Source organism: Delphinapterus leucas, chromosome 2, assembly GCF_059928025.1.
Source record: "Delphinapterus leucas isolate spDelLeu-1000000601 "Yukka" chromosome 2, BTC_Dleu_Yukka2, whole genome shotgun sequence".
NCBI lineage: Eukaryota > Metazoa > Chordata > Mammalia > Artiodactyla > Monodontidae > Delphinapterus > Delphinapterus leucas.
In genome coordinates this window covers 150,261,695-150,276,137 of record NC_143130.1, presented here as the reverse complement: position 1 = coordinate 150,276,137, position 14,443 = coordinate 150,261,695, and the positions used below count along the sequence as shown (strand labels likewise).

The 14,443-nt window shown below is 44.5% G+C and overlaps 1 protein-coding gene across 1 annotated transcript in view; it reads right to left on the bottom strand.

Moving 5' to 3' along the window:
* Positions 1-377: 377 nt before the first annotated feature.
* The window catches only part of TTC9 (tetratricopeptide repeat domain 9), a 56,214-nt gene continuing 42,148 nt past the window's right edge, over positions 378-14,443 (bottom strand). The window contains exon 3 of the mRNA XM_089907900.1: positions 378-14,438. Coding sequence (XP_089764026.1) covers positions 14,386-14,438 — 53 coding nt within the window. The 3' untranslated portion in view covers positions 378-14,385. The remainder of the gene's footprint in view (positions 14,439-14,443) is intronic.

Genomic DNA, 14,443 nt, shown 5'->3' with positions numbered 1-14,443 from the left:
TGCCCAGCGGGGTGGCGACGCCTCATGTCCTGATATGGTCCTCGTGATCATCCTGGGCTCAGGAAGGAACCATCTCAGGGTCTGTACGTCCAGACGCCTAAAGAACACAGTGGCATGGCTGGGTGGGGTTACCGCCCTGGTGACTCAGCAGGAAGAGAGTTCCAGGCAGTGCTTACTCGCTTTCGCAGGGATCCCGCCTCAGGAAAATCCCGGGGCCAGAGTACAGTGGTTGGGTCTGTCTGCTTTTTCCACACGCTTCAGCAGCAGCCCTGCCCACCTCCCCCATTCATCAATATAATGGTTGTGTTTTTCCATCTTAAGAAAAATGCAGTGCAAAAGCATCTTTGAGCCAAGTCCCCTAGCCCCAGGGGTGATTTTCAAAATAGTGCCAGACATGAATCCTTTTATAGCAGGATGTCAGGGAGGTCCAGGGGAAGGAGGCTCAGGGCAGTGCCATTTACCATCTAAAAGGGAAACACTATTTTGAGGGAGGTGGTATTCACGTTTTTTTCTTTATTGTCAAAAACACATAATATTAAATGTACCATCTTAGCCATTTTTAAAGTACAGTCCAGTAGTGTTAAGTATCTTTACATTGTTGTGCAACAGATCTCTGGAACATTTTCATCTTGTGAAACTGAAACTCTATACCCACTAAACACGAATTCCCCCCTCCTGCCTCTCCCCAGCCCCTGGTAACACCTTTCTAGTTTCTACGTCTATGATTTGGATGGCTTTAGATCCTCCATAGGAGTGGAATCATACAGTATTTGTCCTCTTGTGACTGGCTCATTTCACTTGGCATCATGTCCTCGAGGTTCAAAGCACATTGATCTTTTAAGGACCCATATTTAGGCACGTGTGTTGGCTGCATGTCAGCCCTGCCCAGCCTCCACCTCAAGCTTAAACCCTGTTGTACAGGAGTCCTGGAAGTTACTCTTGCCCGAATATCAAAGAAATCCCATTCCTCCTTCCCAAATCCCTACTATGGTTCCTTCCCCAGTATGAGTTCCAGAAGACTCTTGGAATGTGCGAATCTCTCTGCTTTGGCCAATTTTTTGTTCAAGGCCTCATTTATTTAATGAGGCCACTGGTGTGGTAGTGTGTGTGTGTGTGTGTGTGTGTGTGTGTTTCCTTTCTAGCTCATTCCCAACTATTTCCTTGCATATACCACATACTATCTAAAGGGAACTTCTTGCTATATTTTGTTTTCAAACACACCCAACATGTTCCCCATCTTCTTCTTTTTTTTTTTTTTAACATCTTTATTGGGGTATAATTGCTTTACAATGGTGTGTTAGTTTCTGCTTTATAACAAAGTGAATCAGTTATACATATACATATGTTCTCATATCTCTTCCCTCTTGCATCTCCCTCCCTCCCACCCTCCCTATCCCACCCCTCCAGGCAGTCACAAAGCACCAAGACGATATCTCTGTGCCATGCGGCTGCTTCCCGCTAGCTATCTACCTTACGTTTGGTAGTGTATATATGTCCATGACTCTCTCTCGCCCTGTCACAGCTCACCCTTCCCCCTCCCCATATCCTCAAGTCCATTCTCCAGTAGGTCTGTGTCTTTATTCCTGTCTTACCCCTAGGTTCTTCATGACATTTTTTTTTTCTTCTTAAATTCCATATATATGTGTTAGCATACGGTATTTGTCTTTTTCTTTCTGACTTACTTCACTCTGTATGACAGACTCTAGGTCTATCCACCTCATTACAAATAGCTCAATTTCGTTTCTTTTTATGGCTGAGTAATATTCCATTGTATATATGTGCCACATCTTCTTTATCCACTCATCCGATGACGGGCACTTAGGTTGTTTCCATGTCCTGGCTATTGTAAATAGAGCTGCAATGAACATTTTGGTACACGACTCTTTTTGAATTTTGGTTTTCTCAGGGTATATGCCCAGTAGTGGGATTGCTGGGTCATATGGTAGCCCCATCCTCTTGCCTTTGCTCATGCAGTGTCCTCTACGTGGGGGATCATTTTCTCTTTTCTCATTGTGTCCATCTCCTATCCATATGCTAAGTCCTACTCAAATGGCACCTCCTCCCTCAAAGTCCCCAGCTATTTCCTTGTCCAGAAATGATCTCTCTTTCCTCTGACACCCTAAAACACTTTCTTTTAAAACTTTGGTGTGGCATTTATAATTGTATCATCATCACGCAGTAGTATTTACTGAGAACCTATTTGTGTCATGACAATGTTCTGTGCCTTACAGTCTCATCTGCTTTTCCATCTTGTTGAATAGTTGTTTACGCACGTCTCTGTCCTTTCTAGGTTATAATAATTAAGCAAATGGGATTTGGCATCAAACTTGGATCCTAGTTCTGTTATTGGCTGTAGGACTTTGGGCAAATTAGTCTCTCTAACTTCGGTTTTCTTGTTGGTAAAACCCAGATAATAGTAGTTCATATCATGTAGTTGTATGGCGTGAAATAATAATAGCTAGCATTTACTGAATGCTTATTACGCGCTCGGCTGTTCTCTAAGCACCTTTTCTGTATTATCTTACTTAATAATTTAAATCCTTTATAACAACCCGATTTAGTAAGTTTACAGAAGAAGAATCTAAGATAAAGAAGGTTTAAGCCAGTAAGTGGAAGAGCCAGAATAAAAAGTTTGACTTTAGAATCCTTACTCTTTTCTTTATTACTTTTATTTTTTATTGAAGTAGAGTTGATTTACAACATTGTGTTAGTTTCAGATATATAGCAAAGTGATTCAAAGATATATAAATATATATGTGTGTGATATATATATATATATACACACATTCTTTTTCAGATTCTTTTCCATTATAGGCTATTATAAGATTAGAATCCTTACTCTTTTTTTTCTCTCACTGCTGTGGCCTCTCCCGTTGCGGAGCACAGGCTCCGGACGCGCAGGCTCAGCGGCCATGGCTCACGGGCCCAGCTGCTCCGCGGCATGTGGGATCTTCCCGGATCGGGGCACGAACCCGTGTCCCCTGCATCAGCAGGCGGACTCTCAACCACGGCGCCACCAGGGAAGCCCGGAATCCTTACTCTTAATCCTTACCAACAACTGCCCCCCTAGGATGGATAACGTCCAGCACAAGCTCGATAATATCTGTGTGATACTTACCAACAACTGCCCCCCGAGGGTGGATAATGTCCAGCACAGGCTCGATAATATCTGTGTGATACTTAACCTGGCACTGGCGGGTGGCAGCTGTTATTCTTATCCTCATTCTCATTACTGAGGGCTGGGGTCTGTCCCGTGCATCTTTGTGTCCCCACAGCACTTCATAGTAGTAATAACTAGTATTTGTTAAGCATTTTCCATGAACTTGCACTTGCCAGAAATTGTGGGAAGTCTCTAGCCCTAGCACAATTAACGAATGAGTGATTGAATAAATGGATAAATGAAAATAGGAGGCAAAAACTCTTGAACAACAGGCAAAGCCTGTCTGAAAAGAGGGGTCATCCCTGCCGGGTTGTTAGCAAGTCAAGAAGACATGGCAGCCGAGGAGAGGCCTCCCAGGGATCTGACTTATGCCCAATATTCATCAGTGTTTTCATTAATGACTCAAAAGATGGAGTGCAGAGTATACTAATCAAATTGGAGAAGCCTGGGAGGCAGGATAGAAGCTGAGCACTTAGGAGGCAAGCACATGCTTGCAGACAGTACTTGACAAATTAGAGAAATAAAGAGAGTCAATAAACAGAGCTCCAGGAGCTGCAGACTTCAAGTGGCTCCGAGGGAGCGGCTACCTCTAATGGATCTGCCCAGAGAAGTCTTTGGCCCACTTTTCTTTGGGCTTCACCTGGCTTGATTGCGTATTTGGGGACAAGTCTGAATGCAGTTCTCTTCATGGGGGATTTGGGCTTGGAGGACTCATGGACAAAGTCCCCTCTCCAGAGACCGTCCCCATACTCCTTCCTGGGCTCTCCCCTCCTCACCCTAGCCATCTGCTTAGCTGGGTCTGATGGAGGGAAGGAAACGGTTCACCTGCTCCCCCCAAAGACCTGAGACTTGGTAAAAACATCAATTACCCCATAATGTCTCCTCCCTACCCACAATACGGTTCTGCTCTTTTCTACTTGCTACAGATTCTTATCATCTCATTTGAGGCTGCCCTGGAGGTTATTGTGACCTCAGTTTTCCTTGGGACAATGTATTGGGTGTGAAAGGAGGGACAAGGAGAGTGTGACCTGGTAGAGAATGCCCTACAGCTGCTCTGCCAGCCTCTGGGAGAAGACACAGCCCGAGTGGTTTGGCAGTTATGGAAATGCATGGGCTTTGAAGGTCCAGCTTCATCCTTCTGGAGCTATGTAGAATTTGGTAAGTTACTTAACTTCTCTGAGTCACGCCCCTTTGGTTACAAATAATTGAAAGCCACTTGGTTTATCTTAATCAGAATGGAGTACCTAACTGAAAGAGTCTCAGAAAATCTGGGAGCCAGTGGAAGAGTCACCATGGACCATGGCGTGGCCTCTTTCTTCCTCCTCTTTCTTCCCTGGAGTTGCAAAGTTCTCTGTGCACCTGATTTTCAGCGCATCTGATTCTTTCTTCTTTCTGGCTTAGCCTTCATTGTATGCATGACCACAGGCTGATGTTCCAGTCCCCCCTTCAAGAAGGGCCTTACAGTAATGTCTCTATATCCACATCTACATTTCTGGGGAAAAAAAACTGAACCTGCTGCTCTGGGGTCAAGTTTCCACCGTGGCCTGAGGAGTGTGGGGCATGCTTGGTACCAGCATGCCAGCAATGACCCACCTTTGTGGGTAGATGGCAGGTCCTCAAAGAAGAGAAAGAAGTGGAAAATCATTCAGTTGGGTGTTCAATGCAGTCTTTAAGCTTTCGTTTTCTCATATGAGGATGGGAATGATATTACCTACCTCATGAGGATGAAATGAAATACTGTTCGTAAAGTGCTTATCATTGTGGCTGACATAGTAAGTGCTGCCCCTTGAACAACTGCTCTTATTCAAGTTGAGGTTTACTGGACTTGGCAGGACGATCTCTGAGACTGGATAGGCCTGGGTAGGAAAGGAGGGTCAGGCTGAAGGGATGGGATTTGGGAACGTGGGGAACATGTCTTTTTTTAAAAATAGATTTATTTATTTATTTTTGGCTGCATTGGGTCTTCGTTGCTACGCACAGGCTTTCTCTAGTTGCGGTGAGCAGGGGCTACTCTTCATTGCCGTGCACGGGCTTCTCATTGCGGTGGCTTCTCTTGTTGCGGAGCACGGGCTCTAGGCGCGTGGGCTTCAGTAGCTGTGGCTCGCGGGCTCTAGAGTACAGGCTCAGTAGTTGTGGTGCACGGGCTTAGTTGCTCCGCAGTATGTGGGATCTTCCCGGAGCAGGGTTCAAACACGTGTCCCCTGCATTGGCAGGCGGATTCTTAACCACTGCGCCACCAGGGAAGTCCCTGGGGAGTGTGTCTTTATTCATCGCCTAAGGGGGAGACAGAGTCGTAAACAGTTGGGGATGGGGATGCTCAAATGTCGCTATTTCAGGGGGCCTGACTCCTCATTCCCAGCTAAGGTGCAGGTCAGTGCTACCATGTCATGGGCACCCAAACCACACTTTCCTTCATTCAGCCACAGAATGTTTGGGCAGTGACCTGGAAAAGAACTAGTTGATTCTAGGAACAGACAGGTTGAATTTTTTTAAGTCATCCCTAGCTATTCAGTGAAGTTGATCATCTGGTTATCAGTCTCCATTTTTCTGTCCCCCATTAGACACAAGGTCTTCAAGGGCAGAGATCATGTGTCGGGCTCATTTTTGCATCCTTGATGATAAGCATACAATAGTGGGGGTAATCCACTGGCCTTTCAACAGTTAATTGATGTTAATTGAATACCTACTGTGTGCTGGATATCATTCTGGTTGCTGGAGTTACAGCAGTGAACCCTCATGGTGTTTGTATTCTAGTGGGAGAAGAAGACAACAGATAAGATAAATAAGTAAAATATGTAATGTGTCACTGGCAGGTGTGAAGGAGAAGAAATAAAACGGGAAAGAGATATATGAAATGTCAGCCAGCTGCGATGAGTGTTAACATTTTAAAGGGGGCTAGTCAGGGAGAGCCTCACTAAGAAGGTGTCTTTTGATTAAAGACCGTGAAAGAAGTGATAGAGCTAGTCATGTTATTGGGGTGAGGGTGTGGGTAGAGAATTCTGGACAGGGGAAACAGCCAGTGTAAAGGCCCTGAGGTGGGCACCAAGAAGGAGTCCCAGGGAGACCAGTGTGTTGCTGGAGAAGATGGAGAGCAGTAGGTGATGAAGTCAGAGACTACAGATCCAGATCCTGTTGGATCCTGTCGCTCATAGTAAGTGGTTCGTAGTTCAGCTTTTACTCTGAGTGAGAGGGAAGCTGTGGAAGGTTTTGCGCAGAGGAGTTACATGACTGGAATCAAGTTTTACAGAATCACTTTGTAATAGACTGGGGGAGTCAAGCACAGGAGTACTGGGTCCAGCTGATATTGTTAAGGGGGCTAGAGATCATGTCTCAGACCAGAGTGGTACTAGTAGGAGTGGAAAGAGGTGGTCAGATTCTAGATATATTTTGAAAGTAGAAGTGATGGGATTTGCTCAGCTTAACTACTGCTGTGTTTTGCTAGGAGTGACGTAAATTCCAATTCCAGGCCCTCAAGTATAACTTGGCACATGGTCCTTCCTGCCAGCCAATCCTTCCCATGCATGTCTCTGTCAAACATGCTCAGGGGTCACCCCCTTTCCATGACGACCCAAGGTGTAGAGAACTGCTAAGATCTCTAAGGTCACAGCCATGGCTCCTGTGCTTGGGAAACTCTGAAGCCAAGACTCCCACGAGGAGGCATGAAGGATTTTTATTATGGTGGCAGCTCTCTTTCAGTTCAGGGACCTGACGGTGAAGCCCAAAAGTCACTTCTTCCTTCCCTTCTTAGTTTTAAGGTACACATTGAGGGGTTCCAGGAGGGAGTTCCCAACCCAGGAAACAAGTTGCCAATCTAGAAGTACATGGAAGGTCCAGGGCCACTAAGAAGTACGGAGCTCGGGCTCCAAAAGAAATGGATTTGAGTCCCAGCCCTGTCACCATGGGCCTCCGTCTGTTTATAAAGGGTTCAATTAGATGAGCTTCTTTTAAGTTCTAAAGGCCTGTGAAGTTTATGCAATAAAAGCATTTTGTTAACTGAGATATTTACTTCTCTGGCCATGACTCCTTCAGAGTCCTCATTCTTTTACGATTAGCCTCCTACAAATTAGGATAGCTATGTGAATTACAGTTTTCCAAAATGGCCTGACGACAGAGAGGATGCCTTCAAGCTAGATCACCAGGCTAAGGCTTGGAGAGCTCATCGTCCTCCTGTCAGTGGGCCTCGCTTGGCAGTCTGAGTGGAAGGTGCTCATCTTTGAGGCAAGAAGGAATAAGTCAGGAGAAAGGAGGGATGAGAGAAGGTGATGCCAGCAGGGTTTAGTTTTCTTGTTGCCAGGTGTCTTTATTCTCGTTTCTTGTGAGTTGTCTTTCAGAAAGCAAATGAAATTTTTCTGTCAGCTCCAGGGCTATAGGCATGACAAGGCATGAAGATGTGAAGAAGTGGCCCATAGTTTCTTGGGTGTCACCAGGTCACCCTTCTCTAACTGGTTCTGTTTGGGTCATCAGCCTGGTAGGAGGGGCTGTAGAGAAAGAATTTGAGCCCTCCTAGCTTTGGACAGGGGGGAATCTTTGTTTTGTGGCAACACAGAGCCTGCCAGCTGTCTTGGAGCCAGCCTGGGAGCTATTCCTTCGAGCCAATGATGGGAAAGCCCAAATTCTCCCTCTGATCTTTCTGAACTGATCGCCGTCACCCTTAAGACTATGTTTCCTAAATGACGCTTGAACGAGTGACACTGGTTTGCTGGTGACTGTTTATGGGGTTATCGGAGGAGGAGTCACATGCTGTATAGTTGGTTTTTCCCTACTGAGACTCAGTGACCAAAGTGGTCAGAATTAGAAGTTTTTGCTTTGAGGGGGAAAAGCTGTAATGCTTAGGCAACAGTGACATGGGTGAGGGCTTCCCTGGTGGCGCAGTGGTTAAGAATCCGCCTGCCAATGCAGGGGACACCGGTTTCAACCCTGGTCCAGGAAGATCCCACAGGCAGCGGAGCAACTCAGCCCATGCGCCACAACTACTGAGCCTGCACTCTAGAGCCCGTGAGCCACAACTACCGAGCCCACGTGCTACAACTACTGAAGCCCGCATGCCTAGAGCCCGTGTTCCGCAACAAGAGAAGCCACCGCAATGAGAAGCCTGTGCACCGCAACGAAGAGTAGCCCCCGCTCGCCGCAACTAGAGAAAGCCCGCGTGCAGCAACAAAGACCCAGTGCAGCCAAAAATAATAAAATAAAAAAAACAAAAAACAGTGACGTGGGTGAAATTCAACACGAGAGCAGTAGAGGCTGAGGGAAGGCTGCAGTTCCATTAGGGCAAATTTAGGGCCTAGGTCTTCCCTTGCCTTTAGCTTTGTGCAGAAGTAGTTCTAGCTATTCAACTTCTTTTTCTTGCCCTTGATATTTATCGTGAACTCTTTTCCCTGGCTATTAAAGGTCAGTGGATTACCCACACTATTGTATGGCTATCATCAAGGATGCAAAAGCAAGCATGATGCATGGTCTCTGCCCTTGAAGGACTTGTGTCTAATGGGAGACAGAAACATGAATACTGATAGTTAGATGACCACCTTCAGTGAATAGCCAGAGATAACTTTAAAAAGATTTAACCTGGCTGTTCCTAGAATAAGCTAGTTCTTTTCCAGGTCGCTGCCCAAACATTCTGTGGATGAGAACATTTCTTTTGTTTTTCTAGCAAGATGTTCTACTGGTTAACATCTCTTATGCCACACTTGACAATATAAAAGCTCAGAATTTTCCTTCTAAATGTCTGTGCTAACACATTCATCTTACTCTTTGTTCTTATAAGTAGACCCTTACCAGCCAAGTGTCCCTGGTTCTCAACCCAAGAGACAATGGGGAGATGTTTCAGCAGATAAGAAATTGACGGTTTGTCTGGACCCTTGTTCCTTAGCCTGTACATATGATCCCAGTGCATCCCCAGGTCCCCACTCCTCACACTTCTATCTTCCATTCTAGTCTAGTCTAATACGCTTCTATTCATTGGTACACAGGCATCAACTAATGGTAGAGCCCCCCTGCTGCCTGAAATTTACCCTAAAGCTGCTTTCGCTGCTGTCTTCTTGCTTGCTGCTCTCTTAGAGGAGTGGTCACAGGTCCTCATAACAGACAAGCCAAGGGGTTGGAGAGCGAGGGCCAGAAAAACGGAAGAATGGGTGGAGCTGCCAGATCATACACTGGGTTGATAGGTAGCCTCCCTGGCAAAGTTCTAGGTTCTGGTTCCTATTCCTGACAAGGCTCCAAAGGTCAGAGGCCAGACTCCTAATGATTATTGTCACTCTTCTAGAAGGAGAAACTGTGGACGCCCGAATAACCAAATGAGCTAGTGGGAAGGTAAAGGAGGCAATTCCAACCTGTTGCATCATAACAAGCACCTTTGGTTGAATGTCAGAGATTTCCTCTTGTTTAAGTGGTACCTGGTGGAATTATTATTTTTACTTTTAGAATACTAAATTAAAGGAAAAATCAACGTATGTGGCCAAGAGAAGGGGGAAAACCCTGTCTATTAAGCATATTCTGTCCAACTCTCTTAGAGTTGGATAAAGGCTCAGGAGGGGAGGCCAGATTTTTTGCAGGGAGATCCCTCTCTGGTCCCGGTGGACCTAAACGTATCCATTTCCTCTTCAGTGTTTTGTCAACAAACATTTATTGAGTAACTACGTTATGCAAGCATAGGTCCTCCCGCCTGTAATGCCCTTTCTTCGCCCACATCCCTTTCCAGCCTGGGCCTAATCAACAGCCATGTATCCTTCTGACCTAAGCGCCCCAAACTTTTCTCCCTTAAGTGATAAGGCTTAAAATGCAAACTGCCTCAAAAAACTCATGCACGTGGAGACACTGAGAAATCTTTTCAGATCTTTCTCTAAAAGCCACCTTTGATGTAGAAGGAAAGGAGAGTAGAGAACAAAGGAAAGCAGAGGCTCCTGAAGTGAGAGGGACGAGCGGACTGAAAGGTGGTCCCATGGGGGCCAGCAGGGAGGGTCAGGAAGAGGAGGCTGGGGGTCTCAGACATCAATCTGGCCAACTTCTCTAGTGTTGAAGAGGCTAAAAGGTTAACCCAGACTTTGATCCTGGACATTCAGGACCTAATGTAATTTTGTTCCAGGCTAACGAGAGATGAAAGCAGCCAGAGTGGGTTAGGACCAGATACAATTTGGCTGAGAAGAGGCAGTAAGAGTCTTTGACATCCCAGGGAGAATGGATTGCTTACGCTCCCAGGACAACTTCCCACATTACAGTGGCCAAGAATGTGGGCTTTGGAGTCAGATGGTCTGGGATCACATCTCGGTATTTCCACTTATTAATTTCACGACCTTGGGCAGTTTATTTGACCCTTCTGGTTCTCAAGTTTCTTGTCAGTAAAATGGTTGTTCTAATAATAACTGTCTCATAAAATGATGTTTACAAACCTGATAGGACCGTAAAACACAGTTCTGGCACATAGAAGTCACCTGACGTTTCCTATTATAGAAGCAAATTATTTCAGAGGGAGGAAAATAGGGAAATAAAGTAAATTGGGGAGTATGGATTATAGGGTATGGATTAGGGTGACTGCGCAAAGAAGAACTTAGAGGTTAGCAAAAGGGGTTGGAAGTAGAGGTGGCTTGTGGGGTTCAGATCCTGATTCCCAAGATGTTTGCAGTGCTGGAGCACCCACAAGCCGCAGTGAGACTTAAGCATACAGCAGTTTATTTATAAACAACATGTAGCTAAAGATACGGCCAGAGAAGCATCTGGATGCAGGGTTAGGAATAGCTGACTCTGCAGGCTGGCTGTCTCTGCTCAGGAGTCAGGCTACTCTCTTCTCTCTACTCAGAGCATGGCCCATACACCAGCTGCGGAGCATCTCCCGGGTCTTGTTAGAAAGGCAGAATCTTGGGCCTCCCTCCAGACCTACTGAATCGTAATCTGCATTTTTTTTTTATTGAGGTATAGCTGACTTTTACCATTTTACATTAATTTCAGCTGTACAACATAGTGATTCAATATTTTTATAGATAATACTTCATTTAAAGTTATTACAAAATAATGGCTATATTTCCCTGTCCTGTACAGTGTATCCTTGTTGCTTATTTATTTTATACACAGCAGTTTGTGTCTCTTAATCCCATACCCCTCTCTTGCCCCTCCCCTGACCTTTTCCCCACTGGTAATCACTAGTTTGTCTTTTTATATCTGTGAGTCTGTTTCTGTTTTGTTATATACATTCATTTGTTTTATATTTTAGATTCCACATATAAGTGATAATGTAGAGTATTTGTCTGAATTATTTCACTAAGCATAATACTCTTTAGGCCCATCCATGTCATTGCAAATGGCAGAATTTCATTTCTTTTTGTGGCTGAGTAATATTCCATTGTGTATATATACCACACCTCCTTTATCCATTCATCTGTCGGTGGACGCTTAGGTTGCTTCTGTATCTTGGTTATTGTAAGCAATGCTGCTATGAACATATGCATGTATCTTTTCAAATTAGTGTTTTCGATTTCTTCGGATGTATACCCAGGAGTAGGATTGCTGGATCATACGGTACTTCTATTTTTAATTTTTTGAGGAACCTCCATACTGTTTTCCACAGCGGCTGCACCAATTTACAATCCCACCAACAGTGTACTAGAGTTCTCTTTTCTCTACATCCTCACCAACCTTTGTTATTTGTAGACTTCTTGATAATGGCCATTTTGACAGGTGTGAGCTGATATCTCACTGTGGTTTTGCTTTGCATTTCTCTGATGATTAGCGATGCTGAGCATCTTTTCACGTGCCTGTTGGCTACCTGGATGTCTTCTTTGGAAAAATGTCTATTCAGGTCTTCTGCCCATTTTAAAAATTGTGTTCTTTGTTGTTTTCTTTTTCCAATATTGAGTTGTATGAGCGGTTTATAAATTTTGGATATTAGCCCCTTATCACTCATACCATTTGCAGATACTTTCTCCCATTCAGTAGTTTATCTGCATTTTAACTAGATCTCCAAGGTGATTCTTGGGCACATCAAAGTTTGAGAAGCACTGCTATTCACCCATCTAGGTCCCAGGTTCTCCATAGGGGATGTGTGAACTGCTACGATTTTTAAACTCTAAGCCAGGATATAATGCCATCAGGTACGCTAAGAACTGGATTACATTCTATATTGAAATTAACTTTATACTTCAGTGAGCTCATCTTTGAATAAAGTCTTTGCATGTAGACCAGTAGCAAGAGGGATCTACGTCACCAATACGCCTTTGCCATATCAAACGTTCTTGGCCTTGGCATATATTCAGAGTTTAACATCAGCAATATTCAGTATGAGGTTTTTTTTAAGTCACCAGACATAATTCTTCTATTAGTGGATTCACTAGACATTCCCTAATGCATACCTTCTATTAATAGTCTTATTCAAAATTCCCCTATTGCCACCTGCCAGGGGATGTAGGAAATCAATTTAAGCAACCTCCAGCAGTCCTAAAGAGAGACTTTGAGATCTCTGTGCAGTGAATCCCAGAAAGACTGAAGACCAGGCTAGCAATGCTCTTGCTGTGCATGAATGCTCTGTGCCTCAGTTTCTCAACTGCAAAGTGGGCAACGTGATTGACAAAGAGAGTTTTAGCTTCTCTCAGCTTCCTTTCCTCTTCTGTTTTACCGTTCCTTTTTCTGGATCTCAGAACACGCTTCAGCTAAGACCTTGGGTTCTTTTAACTAGAAACTGGTGCAAACCTGGGCAGGTGTAAGATTAGACCCAGGCTAGGAAAGTGGGACTTAGTGGCTTAAAAGGTAGCTGTGGTTACAAGGAGCAGAAGGAGAATGGAGGAAGTGAAAGAATTTAGAATTTAATTCTTCTACAAGTTCAATGACGGCTCTGATGGTACCTAAGAGGCCTAAGTAACCTCATGCTCAAAGGTTTCACAGTTCAGTCCACTGGGGATGAGGTATCAGTACCTTGCTTATGCTGAATTATGTTCCCCCAACCAGACTGCACCTGGCCCACAGCAGTGAAAGCCTGGAATCCTAACCTCTAGGCCAGTAGGGAACTCCCCTGGCATACCTTTTTAATCTCCTCATTTCCTCATCATAGAAGTTTCCATCAAATGTCAGTCTACCATGAACTTATAACCATACCTGATGGTCAGACACTCCATCCCTACTGTCTTTATGTCTATCTCTCTATCTTCTCTAAATCTCTCTCTCGAAAAAAAAAAAGCGTTTTCTCAACTTTGACCAATATGTATATTGATGCGTGCAAATAAACGAAATAAATACATGGACCAGAAAGGACCAATTCTGTTTGGTGTCAGCTAGGATCTCCTACCACATATTTATAGACTATTAGAACTGCCAGAGACCTCAATAGTTCAGCGATTCCCAAATATGACTCTGTGAACCACTATCAGAATTTTAGCTTCTAAAAAAATGCAGTTTCCAGGACCCCACATCTGTATTTTCTAAATGCTGGCTGGGTGCTCCTGATACCCAGACAGGATTCTGACTCACCTTCACCCATTTATAGTTGAGGATAAGGTAAATGAGGCCTGCCACACGTTCAAGGTACCAAAGCCAATGATGGCAGATGGAGGTTCAGGTTTCCTTTGTTATAGGTCATGCACTTATCTACATTTCTGAGTTCACATGTGTGTCAAAGAAACAGAAGCCCCTATGATGCTGAATCAAAAGTAATCAAAAAGTAAAAGTTTAAAGAACATCTTGATAAGGTGGGCTTTACTTTACCAGAATTATCCCCTGACTGAAGATGAAAAGAACCAACAAGTCCCAAACATCCTTTCCCGCAGCTCCACCTTCCAGCCTGCACTCAGCAGGTACCCAAAGCCTCACTGATTTGAAGTTGGGGAGAGACTAAGAGCGCTCCATGGTTTTAACAATTTCAGTAGATTCTAAATCCAAGAAAATAATTTTTCTTATAAGCTGCCAGACTCCATTTGGGACTTATCAATACAAATAAAACCAAACGTAAAACCAGACCAAACAATAATTTTCGTGGCCCTCTAACTATGGGTGAGTGATCGGTCCTCGGTTCTCCATACCCCCCGCCCCAAGCTCTTTTCCTCCCTCCAGCTCAGCACTCATTTCTAAGCATGTGAGTCTCAGCCCTTCCTCTGCAGCCCTGCGCTCTCCCCAGCAGGATGCCATGTCACCACTGCCCTCTTTCCATGAATCCAGGCAGAACTCAGTCTTCTCCATGAACATGGAGCCTCTCCCCATGCCCCCTTTTTGGCAGCACTTCCACAATGCTTCTCATCTCCTAAGTTTTCAAATTAGTGGAGATTTCTAGTCATGTACTGCTGGATTCCATCTTTGTTCTTGTTTCCTGTT